Source organism: Temnothorax nylanderi, unplaced genomic scaffold, assembly GCF_030848795.1.
Source record: "Temnothorax nylanderi isolate EJ_2023f unplaced genomic scaffold, tnyl_v1.0 TNYL_tig0222_pilon, whole genome shotgun sequence".
NCBI lineage: Eukaryota > Metazoa > Arthropoda > Insecta > Hymenoptera > Formicidae > Temnothorax > Temnothorax nylanderi.
Genome location: NW_027249284.1, coordinates 199,599 through 224,000, shown reverse-complemented (window position 1 = coordinate 224,000; position 24,402 = coordinate 199,599). Strand labels below are relative to the sequence as shown.

General features: G+C 38.6%; 1 protein-coding gene across 6 annotated transcripts in view; it reads left to right on the top strand.

The window, feature by feature from the left end:
- Ack-like (activated Cdc42 kinase-like) overlaps nt 1-24,402 on the top strand; it is a 151,081-nt gene that overhangs the window by 42,354 nt on the left and 84,325 nt on the right. For all 6 annotated transcript variants that reach the window (XM_071717717.1, XM_071717716.1, XM_071717713.1 and 3 more), the window contains 2 exons: nt 4,005-5,588; nt 5,854-6,093. In XM_071717717.1, the coding sequence (XP_071573818.1) occupies nt 4,005-5,588; nt 5,854-6,093 (1,824 nt within the window). The remainder of the gene's footprint in view (nt 1-4,004; nt 5,589-5,853; nt 6,094-24,402) is intronic.

Sequence of the window (24,402 nt, the reverse complement as noted above, 5' to 3'; positions counted from 1 at the left end):
TAAAAAAAAATTGAAAATAAATTTTAAAAAATGGAACACATTTCTGACACAAAAATGAGCAAAAAAGTTCATTATGATATGGGTCGAAAAAAGTATATTTAAGGAAATACATTGATAGATAGATATTTTGATAATATGTGACAATAATATGTCATCAGGTATTATAATAGCGATCATTATATTCATACTTATAAGTATATCGTAATAACTTCAGTTAGGATATTACGGTCGAAATACATTTTATTGGTGATATTACAAAAGAAAAGTATCTGAGACAATGAGTTAAATAAAAATAGGCTGATATATTTATATAACTATATAAAATATAAGTATGAATATATAATGATCGCTATTATAATATATATATATATATAATAACCTATTTTTATCGTCAAATGTGATATAATAAAGTATGAAATTTATGTACAACAGTTATAAAAGTTGTTTTTTGGGGTGCAATTTAATCTTAAATTAAATGTATGCTAAAAAAACATTGCTTCTTTTGAAAAAGGAAAGATTACATCATCTATCTCTCTCTCCCTTTCTCCCCTCCCCGTCCCCCTCTCTTTCCCCTCTCTTCCCCCTCCCCCTCTCTTCATCTCCCCTCATCTCTTTCCTTCCGCTCCCCCCTCTCTCTCTGCCCTCTCTTCTCTCTCCCTTTTTTGCAATTTTGTAAAAATTAATATTATTATTCGATTCCTCTCATTATTCCATGTATAAAAGTATCAAAGTAAAATCATTGAAAAATAAATACCTTACAAGATATTTCATATTTTCTATTAAAATGTCATGACAAAGGAGGGGGTGCAAATTAAAGTCGTCATTTTGTGCCCTCAACGGGAACCTGTAAAACATGCTTTGCTACTTTATTTGAGGTTGAAAGAAGAAGGAAATAATATTCTTTTTACCAGGAAACTGCAGAAAATATTTTAGAAGCGCTAATGAATGTCTTTAAAATGCGTGTCAAAATAGCTGTTTGAGCTGTTTAATAAGCACTACATTTCCATTTAATGAATTCTACACCACGAAATTGGAATATAGTTCCGAATGACCCCTGCTCCCGATCGACCTAAAGTTTCACACATAAATTGTTTTCGATGTGAGAAATAAAGTACGCATGGTCCCAACTTCAGGAAATTAAAAAAGAAAATTTTATGGGCACTTATCGACTAATAAAATTGATTCTATATGATATAATGTATACGACATATAAAAAATATAATATATATAGTATATACGTATAATATATATAGCACGCGTGGAAAGTTGTAAATCCATGTGGCAACTCGTCCCGCGTGGAAAGTGTATGCGTAGAAGCAGTAGGTTTCGCCCCCCTGTGGGGGGCTCCACTACCGTTAAACTAGACACATAGCGTGCCTTGCAAAGTACATGCGTGGACTTTACCGCGTGAAAAGTTGTAAACTCATGTGGCACCTCGTTTCGCGTAGAAAGTGTATGTGTGGAGGCAGTAGGTTCTGCCTCCCTGCGGGGGCTCCACCTCCAAAAAAACTAACCTAACCCAAACCAGTTGTTTTGTGGATGGAAAAGTATATGCGTGAGTACAATAGATTTACTTTTTCCTACCCACAACAAAATTAATGAAAGATATATTACTTTTACCAAAAAGTTTTGGTTACAATTACCGGTAAAATTGATTTTGTGTAAACGATGGGAAAAATTAACGGAGCCGACCGGGACTCGAACTCGGGATTCTTCGTTCACACGCCTAGCACTTAGGCTGCTACCCCACGACTGCTCCACTACTACGCTAATTTCTCCGATCTCCCATCAATACCGGCCCTACGGTCCTAAATCTCCTACATTTGCTATAATTTATCACATTTACCACCGTATCTTGAAAATTATGCGTAAAAACCGGTAATTACATATAATTATCAAATTTATCACTTTTACAGTAACAAATATATCATACTAGCTGGTTACCCGGGCTTCGCCCGGGAGTCGTTTTCCTTCAAACGACTTCATTTGGAGTCGATTTTTTTCAAAACAAGACGGTGAAAAATTCCCAAAAAATTCACATAATTCTATTTTGCATACCAGAACAACATATTAAAATTTCATGAAACTGGCTGCATTATTTTCTAGCCATTGAACCTCCTTAAACAAACATACATACACACCAATCCACAAAAATGCTATAAATTGAAAAATATCACTTTTTTATCGACTAAAGTTCAATTCCGTCGTATACAATTCTTTGAAATTCACTCAATTTATTTCTTAAAAAATTGGAAAAATTTGTAACCGATTTCCAAAAAAATCGGTAATTACATATCCCTTAGACCGTCGTGAGACAGGTTAGTTTTACCCTACTGATGACCAGTCATTGCGATAGTAATCCTGCTCAGTACGAGAGGAACCGCAGGTTCGGACATTTGGTTCACGCACTCGGTCGAGCGGCCGGTGGTGCGAAGCTACCATCCGTGGGATTATGCCTGAAAAATTATACACTTTATGGCACTCCCCAGAAAATTCTACCCCTGTTTTATATACAATTCTTTAAAATTCGGTCAATTATTTCCCAAAAAATTGAAAAAATTTTGAATACCGGTTCCCAAAAAGATCGGTAACAAAAAACTATACAGTTTATAGCACTCCTCGGGAAATTCTACCCCTGTTTTATATACAATCTTTAAGATTCGATCAATTATTTCCCGAAAAATTGGAAAAATTTCGGATACCGGTTCCCAAAAAAATCGGTAACAAAAAACTATACACTCTATAACACTCCCCGGAAAATTCTACCCCTATTTTATATACTTTTGGTAAAAATTCGGTCGAATAGTTTAAGAGTGTATAAAGAACATACATACATACAGACATTCTATTTTATATATATAGAGATAAAATCGATTTTAGTCGATAAGTGCTATCATAAAAAAAATTTTTTTATTTCCCGAAGTTGGGACCATGCAGATTTTATTCTTCACATCGAAAACAACTTATGTGTAAAACTTTATGTCGATCGGGAGCAGGGGTCATTCGGAACTACACTCCGAAATTGTATAGAAATGCCTGTACATACAACATGAGCGCATGCACAATTGCTCATATACACGTATCATACCATATGTACCAAAAGTTCCGAAACGGCCAATTATCTCAGAAAGTATTGATTTATAGGAAAAATGTTTTAGATAAAAGTTAGAGGATGTTCAAAGAGGGCCAATAGACAATCTTATTAGATTTTGAGTCCGGGGACCCGTGTTGGGCCCAGTAGGGTTCAAGTTAAATTTTCTAAATAATAACCTTTATTTTTTGTTATATCATGTTTTTCTACTAATTAATTTGAACAATTTTTGTCTGAAACATTTTTTTATTTGCCTAATATTTTTTTAGATATTTAAGGAAAACTTGGTAACTTTTTCAATATTTAGCTTACGATATCTCGATAGTTATTTGTTGGAGGAAAAAGTGGTACAGGACTTTTTGACTTAATTTGATCTCAAGAATATTCTGTTGCAATAGTACCCCAACTTTTTTAAATACTAGACACCACAGACGCGCGCTTCGCGCGCGCTATTTAGCTTTAACATTATGCTATTACTATTACACTATTAACTACTTGATACACACAACTGTCAAGATATACGATGACAGCTGCAAATGAAGTAAGCGCAGCGAGAGAACCAATTGGCATCGCGGAAAAGCGGCAACAATAAACTTCGAGATATGCGAGTATCGACTTAACATGCCTTTTTTTAGAAAGGATTTGTGTAGACATCTCCTTGGAGCTTTTACGTTTGCACAAGTATTTAAAATAGTTGGGGTACTATTGTTGGGATACTTAAGAACCATTTTCCGATAAAACATTTTTAAATCTACCAGGGTCGTACGTCTTTGACACCCTTTTTTTGTATTGGGAAACACCTCGTATATATAGTATACATGATATAAACAATATTTAAATATTAATGTACTCAATTATTTATTTTATTATTTAGTAAGATGTATTTAATAAAATAAAGATATATTTTTATTAGGAGACTTGAAGGTGCAAACAACGGCACAATTGAAATATGTAACAGAAGAAGATTTGAATGCGATAGGGATGAGCAAGCCAGAGATGCGCCGTCTAAAAAAATACTTTCAGAAGCATTTTCCTCAAAATTATCTATCAAAATTTAAGAAAATGCTGCTACCGAAACGCGAAGAACAGTCTCCTGGTGTGCTGGGTATGTTACCGGAAGAGAGACAAGACAAGCCGTCAGTACGTGTTCCCAATAAACATATGATTCCGGCTGATGCAATTATCGTGAATAAGGAACTTGGGGTAGGAGAATTTGGTGTTGTTCAGCAAGGAGTATGGACGAATGATGGAGAAAGAATACAAGTTGCGATTAAATGTTTATCGCGCGAGAGGATGCAGAACAATCCTATAGAATTTTTGAAGGAGGCCGCGATAATGCATTCGATTGATCACGAGCATATTGTACGACTGTATGGCGTCGTACTCGACACGAACTCACTGATGCTGGTGACGGAATTGGCTCCATTACGCTCATTGCTGGAATGCCTTAAAGAGCCTAGTTTGCGCGCGAGTTTTCCGGTCTTATCGCTGTGTGATTTCGCTGTGCAAATCGCCGATGGAATGCAATATTTGGAAGCAAAAAGATTAATACATCGTGATCTTGCTGCCAGAAATATCCTTGTGTTTTCCAAAAACAAGGTCAAGATATCGGATTTTGGGTTATCACGTGCGTTAGGGGTGGGTAAAGATTACTACCAGACAAATTTCAATGTCAATTTGAAACTGCCTATTGCATGGTGCGCGCCTGAATGCATATCCTATTTGAAATTTACATCTGCAAGCGACGTTTGGGCGTATGGAGTAACATTATACGAGATGTTCAGCTACGGCTTCCAGCCCTGGGCAGCACTGACCGGCCATCAAATTCTTGAAGCGATAGATGAGCCTAATTTTCAAAGATTGGAGCAACCTGAGTGCTGTCCAAAAGAATATTTTTCTTTGATGCAACAATGTTGGCAACATGAACCTTTGAAAAGGCCCAAATTCGCCGACTTAATTAATTTGTTGCCCGAATTGAAACCTGAGCAGGTGCAAGCAGTCCAAGATAGCATCGAACCTGGCCAACTCGTTTATAGGCAGAGTGATATAATCACAGTTCTGGATAAAGGTAGCACCAATACTTTATGGAAAGGCGTTCTAAATAATGGCAAAACGGGATTCTTTAATCCGGCTCACACAATCGCGTATCTCGGTTCCAATCTGCCTAGTAACAAACCTGGCGAATTCACACGAGGAGATGGTAAAAATGCTTACTCCTCGCAGCGTAGAAAAATTCGCACGGACATGATATCCTCACCACAGGGCGATCTGAAGCATACCGGTCATGTGGGTTTAGATGGAGCATATTTTGGTGATATCAGCTTTCTTGGTGGAAAGTATCCGCATTTGCCCCGTCAAGTTGTAACGCCATACAAACCACAAGAGGACGCAACTGATAATTCTAGTCAAATTTCAAATCAGGACGCAAGAAACACAGATATGAATACGGAATCAGCCAGGGAAAGTAGAAGCGTACAAGATATTCAAAGCAAACATGGTATATATTTATCTTTTACTACAATAACTTTTTTATAAAGCAAAAGTACTTGTTAATAAAATTTATATATCTGCATGTACAGATTTATTTCATAAAAGTTTAACATATTTACAATTAGTTTTATTAAATAGGTATAATTTGTATGAATTAGAAAATGATTTTTATATAGAACAAAGCGTATTGGTCAAATATTAGTTATATTTAATCTTGATAATCAACTCTGTTTAACTTCGAAAAAGTAATGTTATATTATATGTTTATTTAGAGAACTTTTGGTCTGATATAAATTCGGAGATATGCCATGTGACTACAGGCAACAACGCGAACAAGCAAGTTATGACACCAAATATAGGTAGTAATACTGATGTTCTTGGAGCTGACCACGAATACCACGAAATCAGTGATGAGGAAAATCAAGAGAGTCCATTAAGATTTGATAAGACGTTGAATTTTGATTTTGGTCCAAGTCTTATGGCAGAAATGGATCAGATGTTCAGATCATTAGGTAAAAAGCAGAATTTAGAAAATATTAGATATCCTACGTTATATCGGACGTTTCTCAGTGAAAAAAGTACTTTGATGAAAATAGTTTATTAATATAATAAAAACAACAAAAATCGTTAATTTATGTGAACTATTATGTACGTGCGTATGCGCACGAGCGTGTGCGTGTACGTGTGCGTATGTGTGTGTATGATCAAATATATGTATACAAGGTGTTTCAAAATACGTGGGAAGTATTACAGTGGCAGATTCAAGACACAAACAATGAAGAAAGTTTATATAAACATATCCTATTTGATCTTGTTTCCAAGTTATAATCATTTTTGTGCTCCAGTAATTTACAGCTGTTTATCTTCATAGGAGTTGCTCGAAATGGCCATATTTGGTTTGATTTTTGTAAACAGTGCTCAATATCTCCTGAATATTTCCCGACCTTGTTGATTTTACACAATCTATTCAGTGAATTATTAAGTGCTTCTAGCAAGAAAACAAACTGAAGTGAGTAAACTTAATAGAATGTGTGAAATCAACAAAATCAGGAAATATTGAGGAGATATTGAGCACTGTTTACAAATACAAACCGAATGTAGTTATTTCGAACATCTCCTATAACATTAAGCAGCTCCAGCAACATTACTGGAGTACAAACATAACTATAATTCGTAAAGAAGGTCAAATAGGACACATGTTGATATAAACTTTTTACATTGTTCTTGTGTATTGAATCCACCACTGCAATACTTCTCATATATTTGGAAACATCCTGTATGCTCATATTTAATATAATCTTATAATATAGGCTTGGATACAAAATTATTTACATAAAAGCTATTAGATAAAATCTTAACCCTTAACCCCCTTGTGTTACGAATTTTTGTATCTCTCTCTCCCTCTCCCTCTCTCTCCCTCTCTCTCCCTCTCTCTCCCTCTCTCTCTCCCCCCTCTCCCCCTCTCCCTCTCTCCTCTTCTCCCTCTCCCTCTCCCTCTCCCTCTCCCTCTCCCTCAAAAGCCTCAACACCTTTTTGCAATATGAGTGTGAATAGTCATTTCCGATGTATTTTTGCCTTCTGAACACGAATCTGTTGTCCAAATTTGACTATCACTTCATAATTTTGAGAAAAATGGCATCAAAGAGGCCAAAAACGTCGACATTTTTCTCAAAATTGTGAAGTGATATCCAAATTTGGACAACGGATTCGTGTTCAACAGGAAAAAATACATCGAAAGTGACTATTTACACTCGTGTTGCAAAAAAAAGGTCAAATTTTGTCGGACAGTGTAATATACTCGTTTCCACATCACCTTTGATGAAATGGTATTATATTTGAGGTAGAGTACAAGGCGCGTTTTTTTAAACGTGGTATCCTCTGTAAGCCTAATTCACGATTTAAATAACATTTTAGATGGAAAATTATACTTTTTCTTCTTCATCGTCTTCGACTTCTACGTCCCCCTCCTCAGGTTGAAAATCCAAACTTTCGGATAAGAAATCTATAAGGATATTATCATCGTCTTCCTTATTTCCTTCTACATTGTTTCGTCTACATTGGTTTCCTCTCATTGTTTTCTTTCATTGGTTTCTTTATTGGTTCCTTTATTGGTTTCATTAGTTTCTTCGTTTTGTAAACGAGATAAAAATAACTTCGGACGAACTGCAGTTATGAGAATGGCTCATAGCGGTGCATTTAAGCTTTAATTGTTCCAATTTTTATTTTTTATTTTTCAGAATAATTGATTCTAGTAAGTAAGTTAAACTATTAGGAATTTCATCATTGTCGTCAAACATGTGATTTGTAGGAGAATAATTAATTAATGTCGGTAGCCACTGTACGAATATCCTCTTTAAAATAATTATTGCCGCAGCTGCTTCCAAATTAAAAAATAATCCGCTTTTTAACTGCTTTTGCGTAGTTATCACCGCGTTCATCTGCTTTTCTAATAATGGTGTCTCTAAAAGAAAGTGTCGATACATATTTGATTTTTGTGCGATATTCTTGACGCTTTCCTTCTTCTCATTGGCTTCTTTACCACAAAAAAGTAACGCTCCTTGAAATTAAAAACAGGTTCATTCAATCGCATTTTTCTCCGTGAAGGGCTAGGCGCAAATGACTGCGAGGTACCAGCATCTTCTTCATCTCGCTGCTTTTTAAATGCCACAATACTGCTCTTGCGAATATAATCTTTGCGACAATCTACATGAATCTTAATTGAACTTGTACAGTCGCGCTCATTAATGCCTGAACACCGAAAATTAGATGCGTTTCGGAAATTCACTTTTCGTCTTTTTCTAAGGGGGACAGATAGAAAGAGACGAAGAGTGAGTGCTTCTCTTAGAATGTTAAAAACCGATAAAATAAAAAAAAATTATAAAAAATGAAATAGTATTTTGACGTTGCCACATGACCGCGATGTCTGTGAAGTTGGCATATCATTTTCCAGCAGATCAAAAATAAAAGGGAGTTCTTGTCGCATGCAGTCGAGTTCTATAGTTCCTGATACTTTTTAGTAATAGTTCTGGTGATTTTACCCAAAAAACAGTCGATCGAAAAAATGATCTACTAACTTCCCGTAGCAGATCATTTTCTAGCAGATCAAAAATAAAAAAGAGTTCTTGTCGCATGCAGTCGAGTTCTATAGTTCCTGATACTTTTTAGTAATAGTTCTGTTGATTTTGCCAAAAAAAAGTCCATTGAAAAAATTATTTGCTAGTTTTTCGAAATCTCGGAGTTCCGGTTTATTTAAAATATTTTTTGACTAGCAATGTTGTATAATTGTTTAAAAAATTAATACCGCTCAAAAACCGAGTACTTAGAGAGAAAAGAGTGATATGCTGTACGAAATGTAACAGTTCCGGTTTATTTAAAATATTTTTCAAATAGTTCTGAGCGTACTGAAGCATTTTCTACAGAGTTCCCGACACTAGCAATGTTGTATAATTTTGTTATAAATTAATACCTCCTGAAAGCCGAGTATTTAGAGAGAATAGGGTGATATGCTGTACGAAATGTCGCAGTTCCGGTTTATCTAAAATATTTTTCGAATAGTTCTGAACATACTAAAGCATTTTCTAAAGAGTTCCCGACACTAGCAATGTTGTATGATTTTTTAATAAATTATTACCGCCCGAAAGCCGAGTATTTAGAGAGAATAGGGTGATATGCTGTACGAAATGTCGCAGTTCCGGTTTATCTAAAATATTTTTCGAATAGTTCTGAACATACTAAAGCATTTTCTAAAGAGTTCCCGACACTGGCAATTTTGTATGATTGTTTAAATAATAATTAATACCGCTCGAAAACCGAGTATTTAGAGAGAAAATGGTGATATGTTGTACGAAATGTCGCAGTTCCGGTTTATCTAAAATATTTTTCGAATAATTCTGAGCGTACTGAAGCATTTTCTACAGAGTATCCGACACTAGCAATGTTGTATAATTTTTTTATAAATTAATACCGCCCGAAAGCCGATCGTATTTAGAGAGAATAGGGTGATATGCTGTACGAAATGTCGCAGTTCCGGTTTATCTAAAATACATTTCGAATAGTTCTGAACATACTAAAGCATTTTCTAAAGAGTTCCCGACACTGGCAATGTTGTATGATTGTTTAAAAAATTTAACCGCTCGGCTTTCGAGCGGTATTAATTTATAAGAAAATCATACAACATTGCTAGTGTCGGGAACTCTGTAGAAAATGCTTTAGTATGTTCAGAACTATTCGAAAAATATTTTAGATACACCGGAACTGCGACATTTCGTACAGCATATCACCCTATTCTCTCTAAATACTCGGCTTTCGGGCGGTATTAATTTATAAAAAAATCATACAACATTGCTAGTGTCGGGAACTCTTTAGAAAATGCTTTAGTATGTTCAGAACTATTCGAAAAATATTTTAGATAAACCGGAACTGCGACATTTCGTACAGCATATCACCCTATTCTCTCTAAATACTCGGTTTTCGAGCGGTATTAATTTTTCAAACAATCATACAACATTGCCGGTGTCGGAAACTTTTTAGAAAATGCTTTAGTATGTTCAGAATTATTCGAAAAATATTTTAGATAAACCGGAACTCCGAGATTTCAAAAAACTAGCAGATAATTTTTTCAATGGACTTTTTTTGGCAAAATCAACAGAACTATTACTAAAAAGTATCAGGAACTATAGAACTCGACTGCATGCGACAAGAACTCTTTTTTATTTTTGATCTGCTAGAAAATGATCTGCTACGGGAAGTTAGCAGATCATTTTTTCGATCGACTGTTTTTTGGGTAAAATCACCAGAACTATTACTAAAAAGTATCAGGAACTATAGAACTCGACTGCATGCGATAAGAACTCCCTTTTATTTTTGATCTGCTGGAAAATGATATGCCAACTTCACAGACATATGACCGCGCGCGAAGAAACTAACCAAACTAACGTAATCAAATTTTTTTTGGATTTATCATACTCTGATACCGTACGGTTAGTGTCGTTGAAATTTAAATATGCACTTCTTTAAAAATTCAATTACTTTTACTCAATTTTTTGTTTTAATCCTTATTTTAGATTTTTTGCTATATTGACAAATATACATGTCCAAGTATTTTCTACTTCAGCGGCCATAAACGAAATGTTAAATACATCCAGGTAGCAGAGTGATGTCAAATGACGTATTAATTCCGTCTTATGACGTCCTCTAACGTCATTAAGACGTCTTTAGACGTCATCTTGCTACCTGGGCAGTCAACTTTAATCATATCTCGGAAACTATACGGTAAATTGAACCCAAATTTAACACACATACACGTATTAATATCTAAATTAGTTTTGCTGCAAGTTTAAAGAAAATCTGGATTTTTATCATTTTTTACCCAACCACCTTAATGAGTGCGACTGTACCACATAAATGTTCGATTTTTCCATCATTCCTCTCAATACGAGCATCTCTCAAAGTATCCCTCGTTCAACTATCACACTAGCACCGTCCGAGAGCTATTTCGGTAATTATTCACTTTAGGGGACACCATGTCGATGACTTTAAACTTAACATATGTTGTCAAGGACATGACTCTGAGTAACTTTTTCTCGTAACTTAATCGGCGGTCATTGCTTATTTAAAAATTATGAACGAAAAAGTTTGAGAAGTATAAAAGATTGTGTCAGTGCTAAGGGAAGTAATTTATTGATATGTGCGTATTGACATTGACAGTACACATGTAGGCGGGGCTACCGCCCCTTCCCCATACGCAGGGGTGGGTGGGGGTGGATTCCTCGGTTCGCGTGAAAAATTGAAAACGCGAATTGTACAAAAATAAATCTTGTTTTGCCCTATTGGGATCTGACATGGAGGCGGGGCTTAACCAATATGGCGTCCATCGGAACACAGTTTCGCACGTCAAGCCTATACAATCCCACGAGATATGTGTACCTTCCAGTGCTTTCACTTTCGACCACCAGATGTCATGGCGACGAATGTCAGATCCCAATAAGAAGGCCGGGATGAGGTGGAGTGAACCTCGCTTCGATCCACTCCATCTTGTCTCTACTTACAGAGCGAAACAAGGTCCTCCCCCGCCTACATGTATATTGTTTATACACACAACAACAATGTCCTCAAACTTTATGTCCTTCGATACCGATGTTATAACACTTATATTTTTCGGGTAAATATTTAGTATTAGGGAGCCACCCCCAATTTCCAAATATGGGGATAAACATCCAATTTTAAAATATGTTGTCAAGGTCATCACCTCGATTAATGTTGTAAAGGTTTTAGTTGGGGGTCGTTGCTTATTAAAAAGTTATTAACAAAAAAAAAATATAATGAATAGTATGCGTGGAAAAGTGTGTGCATGGATGCAGTGCGCTCCACCCCCCAAAAAACTAACTTAACCCAACCCAATTGTTGTGTGGATGGATCACACATGTATGATCACACATACAGTTTTCCACCTATACAACAATTGGGTTGGGTTAAGTTGGTTTTTTTGGTTCGAATCCCACTGCATCCACGCATGCACTTTTCCACCCATATAACATTCTTTCGTTTTGTTCAAAAACGTGTCGAATAAGTTTAATTTTATCAATATTGGAGGTGAAGAGATGTGTAAGTTTTTTAAAAGAATTACCTAACTTTTTAATAAGCAACGACTCCCAACTAAAACCTACACAACATTACTCAAAGTGATGACCTTGACAACATATTTCAAAATTATGAAAATTGGGTGGCTCCCTAATACTAAATATAACGTTTATAGCGTATGTAGGTATGTAAAACACAACTCTGAAAGATAACTGCCTTTATTCAAAAGCCCTTTACACTCGCTCGTGGCTCTTGCTCTTGGCGCGCTTACTCCCTCTGCTCTCTCCCACCAGGGCCGCCAACTTCAGATACTACAACCATTCTTCTCTCAAGAAAAAGAAAATCAAACGGGCACAGTAACAACTGTGCCGCAACCAACAACGTAGAACTACGTCTACTGTCACTAGTTCATGTTAAAGTATTCAGCGAAGGACAGTTGACGTAGCCCTTCGCTGAATACTTTAACATAACACGTTGTTGGTTGCGGCACAGTTGTTACTGTGCCCGTTTGATTTTCATTATATTGGCAATTTTTTTCTAATTCTATTATGTTCTTTAATCTTTTCTACCCCTATTTCATTTATAATTTTTTAAAATTTGGTTGATTAGTTCTTGAGTTATATATAAGCGAAAAAAATGTACAAATTTCTAATTTGTACACTTTTTTTTATTATATTGGCAATTTTGTCTAATTCTATTATATTCTTCAGTCTTTTCTACCCCTATTTCATATATATTTCTTTAAAATTTGGTTGATTAGTTCTTGAGTTACATAAAATTTGCTAGAAATACGTACATACATAGAAGCCTAATAAAGCTGGGTCTAATCAACCAAATCTTAAAGTATTATATATGAAATAGGGGTAGAAAAGACTGAAGAATATAATGGAATTAAAAAAGTTGCCAATAATTAATATTAAATTGCCAAAATTGAAAGTGGTTGAGACCTGAGCATAATTATTTGCTTATAATATTGTTTGGCTTCTTCATTTAGAAAGCTTTTTGAGACTTTTGAAACTTTCAAGAGGAAATGGGACTGTATAAGCTATCTAATGACGTATTAATCATTACTCTACGATTATTAGTTTCAAAGATATAAACGTTCAAAGTGTGACATGTTTTCGTTGCATCTGTGCTCCCAATGTTACCCCCTACTTACTGTCGACAAAGACGTAGTTCTACGTTAAAAAATAAAAACTTAAAAGCGCGATACAAACATAACATAAAATATTTCGGAGCTATCTAACTTTGACTAACGACAGTTACTTCCATTATTAACTCTATAAACTAGTCTTTGAGATAAACTGGTACTTTGGTAATTCTCTTTGGCCGGTGGCTACGTGCATTGCTAGGGATCCCTTGTTTGACTAGCGGCACGGTACTAGCGTCCCGAGATTATTCTGATGCTGTGCGAGGACTGCCATTTAACTCTTGAGTCTGCGGTTCCACTTCAGAAACAGATCTGGGGATCTCGTTTGTTCCTCGGCTCGTGCTTGTTGGTACGGGATTCTTCGGCGTTACCTCGCTCAGTTCTCGCTCCATATAACGCTTAACATGAGTAGTGTTGCGCCGATAGATATTACCTTCTGGCGACTGTACCGAGACTGCGTTACCATCCTTTCAGACAACCTTCAAAGGAGTAGCTGCGAAGGGTGTGGTGGTCAATTTATTAACCCGTGGCTGTCGCATTATCATCCTGTCACCGACTGAAACGGAGCTCGTCTTCGCGTGTCGTTTTTTGTCCGCATACTGTCTACCCGCTTCTTTTCTCAGAGCGTTTCTGTCCCTGACTTCTTCATCAAGATAATACTCGATTGATCTGTTGTTGAAGGATCTGTTGGAAGTTTCGATCTTACCTTCCGGCCCAGCATAAGTTTGCTTGGAGAAACGCCCGTAACAGTGTGAGGTGTCGTGCGATATGCTTCCAAAAACTTAATCAGCTCTTCTTTCCAGCTCTTTCCCGAGGCTTGGGCGATCCTAAGGCGTTTGAGAATAGACCTATTTTATCGCTCCACTTCGCCGTTTGCTTGGGCCATAACGGTGTAGAGTAACATAACTTGATGCCGTAAGTCTCGAGGTACTGCTTCAAGGTTTTATCGATAAAAGTTCTGCCATTATCGTTGATTATGACTTCTGGGTACCTATTCTTGAAATCGTTTGTATAAAATATAAAACAAATTTGTTTATGAACGAAAAGGTGGGGATTTTCCAGTTGACGCACCTTTTCGTTCATAAACGAATTCATTTCATAACGAACGATTTCAAAAATAGGTACCCCTGGGGGGCCAAATCGAGCGAAAATGACCTTCAGTTTCTCCAGCAGCTTGTCCGCGGTGATAGATTTCATGATTTTTACCTCTACGAACCGACTGTAGTAATCCATCAAGACTAAGATATGATGCCCAGACGGTACCCAGACAGCACATAAAACTAAAAGATGATGAAAATATGTCTTTTTATAGTCATCTTTTTGGCTAGACGAAAAGATGTCTAAAAGATGACGAAAAGATGTCTTTTTGTAGTCATCTTTTCGGCTAGACGAAAAGATGATGAAAAGATATATTTTTATAGTTATATCTTTTCGGTTAGACGAAAAGATGTCTAAAAGACATCTTTCCGACTACACGAAAAGTCGACTGTTTAACTGAACGAAAAGTCGTCTAAAAGATGTCTTACATGACTCTTTTTCTAATGCGCATGCGCAAGTTATGGAACAGTCACCTAACCTAAAAGTAGGATCGACTTAGGCTTGGAGTTCGCCTTGAGCAGCCACGAGAGACGGACGTGTGTGCCCTCTGCTCGCGTACTTAGTCCAGTTGCCTGCCTGTTCAAGCGATATTCTTGCCGGCGTTTTATACAGAGAAAAGTGCCTGGGGGGTGTTGAGGGGAGAGGACTTTTTTCGGGAGGGCCTTTATTCCCAATAATTATTGCTCCCCCCCCTCGGAGGGAGAGCGTTACTAATTAACCAAGGAATAGATTATGGGATCGTCGGATTCTGCTGACACGCGATGTGCACGTGATAGCCTTCGTGCTGCGAACGAAGACTCGAATAATAGTGCGAAAAGGCTGTGTACCTGTGCGACTGAGAAGGATTTTTTTTTTTTTTTCAATGGATCCTGTGAATTTAGTTGCAGTTCCCAGGAACAAGCCTATTACCTGCATAAAACAGAAATATAATTAGCTATGACATTAAGCGTTATTTATGGAAAATGACTTTAATTTCCGAGTGTACATATTGGGGAAAAAACTTGCAAAAAACCCATAGCAATTAGTAGTTAAGGGGGCGAGGGGGAAGGATAAGGAGCAAGGGCATGAGGAGTTATGTGTGTATCACACCGAATCCAAGAAGTGCTTAGGAAGCCTGCATCTGATATTTAGTAGAATCTCCTTGAGAAGGATTTTGATCGAATCTCTCAAGAGTTTAGAAAATCGGAAGCACTGGATGCGGATTGGTCTATCGTCAAAAACCGGAGAGATCTCGTTGCAAAGCAGCGGAGGGACGAGGAGATATGTAAACGGCGTAATTTAGGAATCGACACGGAAATATTAACGCCGGAGGACGAGATGGAGGTGGATGGTAACGCCACAGACGGTATAGAGAGAGATGGCCGCGAACTTTTTGTAAACAAAGCGACCTTGAATGTAAGTAATGATATTATTATTGGCGATGGCCCTTCGGCACCTGTTGATCACGTGAACCCGGCGAGTGCGCCTCGTGCCAATACAATGGACTGCGACATGCCGACTTTAGATAAGGAATCATATACTATTAGAGACTCTACCTTAAGAAAAAATTTGCCTGGTAACAATGATGACGCGCAACGATTTGTGAGATTCGGAGACGATCACAAGGGTACTGCTAAAATTATATTACGTCTTCCCCCCGATCAAACCACTACGACTAAAGGTAAGAATCGAATTAAGATTTGGATGACCCTCTCTGAGTTACAGATTCTACCTGAATCGCTAGAAATGATCAATCATTTTTCCGCTGAAGTGGAATTCAAGGAATTCACGGACGCCAATCGGGCGCTCGATATCTTAGAATCGATTAATGAGCCGAAATTAAAAGCTCCCTTGAAACAGCGCTCTATCATCTGCAAGGGTGTCATCTCAGATTGGCCTTCGACGATCCCAGAGCTGTGGTTAGTGATTCAAAACAGGTCTAAGATAATTAAAGTGGACAGGATGTATCGACGCAGTTGGAACCCAGACACCCAGAAGACGACGCTTGTTGCCACAAACAACATAATTATTACTTTTAAGGCTGACAAGATCTGTGATCTATCTATATTTAAAAATGGAGTATCCCTGAGAGTCAGACCGTACGTACCACAAACTCGACAATGTTTCAACTGTTTTAAATATGGACACACTAAGGTTGCATGCAAGTCTGAGACTCGTTGTATAGTATGCGGGGATAAATCCCATAGACATTGCGATAGACCGGTTCGCTGTTGCAATTGTGATGGACACATAAGTCCACTTTTAGAGGTTGCCCGATGCATGAGAAAAATAAAAACATAAATATAGTTATGGCATATAATAACGTCTCATTTCACAGAGCCAGGCGGATTGTGGAGGGGGAGAATATTCCCCAGAAACCCCGAGACAAGTTCAGGGAACCGACGGCTTGGCCGGAGCTGCCGCAGAGAGTTTATCCAGTGGAAGGGTGTGCGGAGAACGGAAATGGAGAACGGGAAACCCGCCGCCAGGACAGGGCGAGGGGATCCAGTGGCCGTGCGACCACGAGGCCGAGAAGTGCACCCGCGCCGAAGAGCGGCGCTTGCAATTACTACGATCGTTTTGACACTCGCGCTGGCGAGATTACAAAGGAGAGGAGGGGCATCGCCCTCTCTCCTGCGCAAAATGGACCATCATGGGCCCAGGTTGCCCGGGGGGATCCGGCGGTAAGCCACGAGGGATTGGACCCTCCCCTAGACTCAATCATAAGCAGCGTGTTACAGCTGCTTCAAAGATTTCCAGTAGCGAAAGAGATTTTGATTGGAGCGCTTTTACAGTCGGAGCGGGGCGGTCAGGGGAACTTGACATCAGCCCCGAAAAATGACAGCAATGAAGAAAATAATATAGATAAAAGAGAAACGTACAGACGTAAGGAACTAGGATACTCTTTGAGTAGATGGGGGAGGTCATCCACCTCTCCATTTATACAATTCAATCTATTACTGTGGAACTGCCGGGGCTACAGGAGTAGCAGAAATGAGCTCACCAAGAATGTTCTGGACTACGACATCGTCGTCCTCACTGAGACCAGATGTTCTGGTCCCAATCAAGTTTTCTTCTCCAGTCACGAGACTATTAACAGTAAAAATCGCTTGGGCAGCGGAAGCGTGTCTATCTCTCTCCACAATCACTTGGATTTTGAGATTCTCCCTGTCTCTGGAGCTCGTCCGGTGGGATACGACGTCGTTTGCGTAAGGACCAAAAATCTTAATAAAAATCTAAATATTGTTGCCGTTTATAGACACTCACGAGAGGCCGTGACGAGACGGGATCTCCAACCGGTTTTCCGTGCTCTAGATGGTAGTGGTAAAGACACCATTATTCTGGGAGACATGAACGCCCACAACATCTCTTGGAACTGCCCGAACACGAGCAACCACGGAGACCTTCTGTACGAGATGATGAGCGATGAGGAATTCATCTGCGTCAACGTTGATACCTTGTCGAGAGTGGGCTCTCGGGGTCAGCGAGATACGAATCTAGACCTTATGTTCGGTACGGAAGGAATTATCGACAGAGTATCCTATAGGCAGCTAGAAGAGGCGTGGGACAGCGACTACGTCCCTATCTCGTTCACTTTTGACGTATATCCACAGATATACAGAAAGATCACCAACAGATTATCTACCAAGAGGACGGATTGGTCTCGCTTTGGTTCTCTGGTGGAGAGGGAGATTGAGGCCTCCTTGATCCATCAGGTCGATTTCATTAAGGACAACCTTGAGAAATATTATGGACTTTTTGTGGATGTTCTGAAAAAGTCTGTGGTTGTCGCGTCAGGAAGAAGAAATACAGAGGATGCTCCCCGGACTATGGACGACCCCGGCAAACGAAAAATTTCCCACAAATGGTGGGACATCGAATGTGAAGAGGTCATTCGGAAGAGAAAAGCAGCTTTTGCCGCTTATAAAAGGACCAAGAGTAGTCACGATTGGAATGAGTACAAGAGATCTGAAGCGGTTGCTAAACGCACACTCAAGTCAAAAAAGAGAGCGAATTTCGAGAAGTTCTGTGCTGACATAAATCGTTTTACGAGCTTGGGATATGTGTGGAATACCATGCGTATTCTGAAGAACGCCAGGAAGAATCTGGAGTGGCACCCTTGGCCGACTAAAAACAGAGAGGAGGAAATAAGGACATCCATAGACAATCTGGCCCTTCCATTTGTGGGTACCGAGCCTGTGATGGACGGTGATCCTGGAGACCTGGATGGAGAATTGGACGCTTCCTTTATACGTGCGGAGTTGGACAGAGCTATTGGTATGATCAGGAAGGACTCCTCCCCAGGTCTTGACGGTGTGGAATACAAGATGATTAGGCTTCTCCCTGATTCTGCGAAAAAGTGCCTCCTCGAGCTCTTCAATGTGGTGTGGTCGACAGGTTTGATACCAGAGGATTGGCTCGACTACCAGGTCATCTTCATCGATAAGGTGGGCCGAGAGAAAGTGCGTCCCATATCACTGTCATCGTGTATTGGCAAACTCATGGAGAGAATGATCAACGAGAGACTCATTTGGTGGGCCGAAAGGGAGGAAAAGTTTAGCTCGTCTCAAAACGGATTTCGAAGAGGAAAATCCTGTGCGGACAACCTTACCAGGATTGTATCGGACATTAGGGCATCTTTGTGTGCTGGAGAGTATACTCTTGCGGCCTTTCTCGACGTAGCATCTGCCTATGACTGCGTCGACTACCGCATCATGATGGACAAGCTAATAGCGCAAGATTGTCCCGCTGGTATTGCCAGGTTCGTTAGTCGCTGGCTATATCGGAGAAAGGTACGATTTATCATTAATTCCCGCGAATTTTTGATTAGATATGTCTTTAAGAGACTCCCGCAGGGCGCAGTTCTTAGTCCGATTCTATACTCTTTACTCACTCAGGGCCTTTGCGCCGACCTTCCGGAGGGAGTGGAAGCTGCCGAATTTGCGGACGATATAGGCCTGTACGTCTGCGGTCCTAACCGTCGTCGAAATAAATTGCTATTACAACAAGCAGTAAATATGGTGGCGGAGCGTCTCCGTGGGATTGGTCTCGATCTCGAGCCGAAGAAGACGGTGTTGGTCGAGTTCTCTAGGAGTGGATAAAGAGCATCCGAGTAGGCGACTGTGATATACCCAACAGAGACGGGGCTAAATTCCTCGGTATCTGGCTAGACAACTGCCTGAAATTTGATCGTCAGGTACAAGAAGTAAGAGGAAAGGTAAACCGAGCTAACTCTATCATGAAATACCTCTGTAGGGTGACCAAGGGCATGGAAGTCAACACGGCGTTTATGTTGTACAAGAGCCTAGTTAGGTCAATTACTGATTACGGTAATTTTGTATACTTTCCCAGAAATTCTACGCTGCAACTGAAACTGGAAAGGGCCCAATATCTGGGCATCCGCACTGCCCTGGGATATAGAAATAGCACACCGAACAATGTTATTATTGCTGAGGCGAAGGTAAGGCACCTGAGAGACCGGGCAGCTATGCTTGGCAGAAATTTTATCCATAAAGCTATAGCATATAACTAGAATGGACTCTGTGGTAAGCTGCAGCGACTTCTCGATTGCGAGAGTTACGCTTGTTTCCGACAACCGATGTATAGGTTTTCACTTCTGTCCGACCTCTGGAAGAAAGCACGCCCTTTGGTGGCGAGTATTGGAGCTCCTAGAAAGTTCGAGATATTCCAGGGCACTTTCGGCTCTCATACCTTCGTACCTAGAGTCAATTTCTCTATCGGCCAGGAAAGAAAAAACGATAAATTTTCCGATCAAGTATTAATCCGGAGAATAATTGAGGAGTACGATCTGTCGCGGAATTCAGAGATTGTCTTTACAGATGGTTCTTACAATGAAAACGCAAGATCCACAGGAGCTAGTGTGGTCATATGTGATCAAGATACCGCGTACAAAATTAGTATGCCACATTTGTGCTCCTCTTACACTGCGGAGGCTTTCACCGTTAAATCGGCTCTCCTATTGATAAAGTTCCAGAGCGGAAATAGAGGTAGAGACATTATCATTTTATCTGACTGCAAGTCCGTTCTTCAGGCTATCCATAACAACCATCTCAACGTCTATAAGAATAAATATATCACAGAGGCCAGGATTTTGATCTATGATTTGGAGACCCTACACGACAAAAACGTCATACTGGCATGGATTCCCACCCATGTTGGAATCGAGGGAAATGAGATGGCCGACGTGCTGGCAAAGGAAGCGGCGGGAGAGGAGGCTGACCCCTCCATTGAGATCCCGGTGGGAGATCTCATGGCCGGAGTCAGGAGGGAGACGTGGGATGCCACGCAGTTATCGATCATCCACGATTCTGCGCACAAGGGCACTTTCTATTTCGAAAAATTTTACGATCGTTGGTCGGTGAGACCTTGGTTCCGAGAGATTATAGCGAGCAGATATTTTGTTACTCTAATTAATAGACTTAGATCCAATCGTTATAATCTTGGAGCTTCTTTGAAGAGAAAGGGATACGTGGACAGCGAGAGATGCGATTGTGGCTATGAAAGCGAAGATCTACAACATACATTAACCAGATGCCATAAATACGATGATCAGAGAATTAACATGGAAATAGAATTAAGAGCTAAGGGATATTTGGAGGTTATTGACGTTTGCCATCTCATTAGGACAAAGAATTGGGATATTCTGCATATTATCTATTCTTTTTTAAAGCAAATTGATAAAGCTATTTAAAGAAATTAGCGAAATACATTTTGGGCCTAGTTCTAATGTGCTAATTACCCAGGGGTAAAAGGCACCATAATAGTCCTCACCCGAGGACGCTTGAAAATTCCCCCCTCGACTTAGGCTTTGGAGCGTTGAAAAATTATGGTAGCGTTCAGCAGAGAAAGCAGTTCAGTGAGCGTTTAGTGATTATTGTTCCTGATCAGTATATATTATACGTTCTTCTGGATCTATCAAAGGTCTAAAAGAATACTCCAAATCACAGAGCGCTCACTGATCTGCTTTCTTTGCTGAACATAACCTAAAATTTTTCAACGGAGCGGAGGTCACAAATTGACGCTAAGCAAATCCCTTTGCGATCTCGCTTTTAATCGTGACGCTATATCATGTGGAGGTGTTTATTTTAAGACTAGAGCTTATTGCGTAAAATATATGTTATAACATGGGTTAATTGATTCATGTGATGTGTTATATTGTACGTGCAATCTATATAAAAGTAATTATATTGAGTATGTTTCCATCAAGGGTTAGAATCGGGTCAGAGTCGGATCAGACAGAGTCGAATTGGTGAGCGCTCTTACGGTGGAAACACCAAACTCGAATTTGTAAACTGTACCCAACAAAATTTTAAGGTAAGGTCCAAATGAGGTTCGGTGGAAACATCGACATAGCTATAGACACTATAGACTACGCGATCCCTACATGAAAGCCTTCAAAAAGTGTCCTGTAGAGTTGACCTCTACCTCGTTCCCTCTTTGTCTATATACTATTGGATAGAAAGAGACTGCTTGACCTCTACCAGTCGCTATCTCTTTTCTTCCACCGGTATGAGTCACCGGTCATATTTTTCTGTACCTGAGCGCAGTCCATACTATATGTCGATGGGTGGAAACGACAAGAGTCGAGTTAAGGTTACTGTAGTGTTGCCAACGGGATAACCTTTGTGTTGATTTTCGTCGCCGATCTTGAAATAAAGAATAATTTCTGCATATTAATTTCTGCATATTACTTGGTACTAATGGTACTGTAAAATTAACAGTTCTCAGATCCATGATATTTTATGATGTTCTTAGTCGCATAATTTTAATATCAGGTTGTATACAGCTGATATTTTGCACAGTTGGTTACGTTCAACCTTGCCGCAACCTTGGTGTAATTCTGATCCGGTGGAAACAGATTAACCAACCTGACTCTAACCCGACTCTGACTCGACTCTGACCCGATTCTAACCCTCGGTAGAATACTCATTGAAATAAAATGTTCTTTCGTTACAATAAAATATTTTTTAAAATTATAACTTTAAGTTTTATTAACATAAACTTTTTATTTATAAACTAAATTTATATATAATATACAGAACGAAAACATATACACAATACAATTTTATAAGATGGCTAAAAGATGTCCAATATCAGATGTCTTTTAGTCATTTTATATAAGTTTCAGCTATATAAGACGGCATTTAGTGGGACATAAGTCATTTTTTAGTCATCTTTTGGTCATCTTTTAGTCATCTTTTAGACATCTTTGTGCTGTCTGGGTAACTACACTAAATATTCCCCATTTTTCGGATTTCTTTTATTCATAACTTTTAAATGAGCAATGACTGCCAATTAAGTTATAAGGAAAAGTTACTTAGGGTCATGTCCTTGACAATATATGTCAAGCTCGAAGTCATCGGTGTGGTGTCCCCTAAGGTAAATATTTACAGCGCTTTCTTAAAAATTAAACAAATTGTTTTTATTTATGAAATTTGCAACGACACTATGATAAAGAAAATAAGCACAAACATTTGTCTCTTTCTACGAGCAGTCGAATACTGTCCTTCGTTAAAACTGTTGAAATGCGGTTTACCCGTACCCCAGGTACAGAACGATTGATGCGACAACAAAAGAGAGTGACGCAACTGTTTCTCAAGGTCGTAAAAAGGAGCCTTTCTATCGTATAATCTACATCTGGACCCCTATTCTCGAATCGTTTTCATGAAACTCGTATGCGGAATTCAATGCTTTTCAAATAGAAAGTCACATACGAAAATCATTATTAGGACAGGCTCGAGGATACGGTCCCTACACTCTACATCCAGCATATCTTTCTGTTATTACATATACGCAAACACAGATACTAGAAAAATTTTCGGTAATTTATTTGAATATCATAAACTTAGAGTGGAATTTTAAAATTTCACGTTTTTTACATTCCATATTCTTCAAACCGGTTGCTTATACAAAAAAAAGTATAGGACCTTTTTCGTAGAAAATTTTCTAATCTATACATTTGAAAATAGTTATTTTAGTCATAGGACCAATACGTACAGAGATATTCACTAAAAACTCATTTTTTACACCCATTATTCGCTATACAATTTTTTCCGCATAATAGATTAATGGGGATTTTCAACATATTATTTATAACTACTAAATGAAAATATATACATGTTATGGTCAAACCCCGAAACGCGGGCATTTCTAGCATTGACTAGTCAATCCTGAGGAATAACCAAGCGTCTTGATTAAAGCAGTTAGGTATCAGGTTAGGAGTTTGATTAGTTTTATTATGCGAGGGGGCCGCAGGCGGAGCCCCTCCCCCGCCTATTTGTGTACTGTTTATACAAACATATCAACAAATTACTACAAAACTTTGACCAAGGCGCTTGACCGTTCGGCAGAATTGATTAGTCAATCCTAGGATTGACCGCGTTTCGGGCTTTAACATACATACCAAAATTCAGTTAGGTCGAACTTTTTTCGTAATTTTGGAGTTTTTTTGACTAAAATGACTGTGGACTAAAGTCAAAATTTTAAAATTCATGGTTGATTTAATATGGCGGACCAATAACACTGTACAACAAAAAAAGCACAAGAACGAACCTTGCAGTATTCGATAGTTTTTTGAATGCAAAAAACGATCCCGTTTGCCAAATTGCTGTATCACGTCACAATTTTGAGATATTTGCAGTTAAAGTTGCAAAAATGGGCTATTTTAGTGTACATATTTCGGCATATTATAACTACGATATGTGTCGTATCGGAGAAGTTTAATCGCAATCAAAATTAAGCACGTTGTTAGGACTTTCAGCCTTTAAAAGGAATTTTTTGTGTCGCTTATAGTTAAAAAGATATTGATGATTTATTTCGAACTTATCAACTTTGACATAAGTTTAGTTTTCAGCAATCTGAAAAACTCTTAGGTTTAATTAAAAAATATTTCATAGATCCTTAATAGCTATGCAAGTCGCAACTTTGACGCAATTGACTCTACGTTAATCATCAATATCTTTTAACCATAAGCGACACAACAAATTTTTTTTAA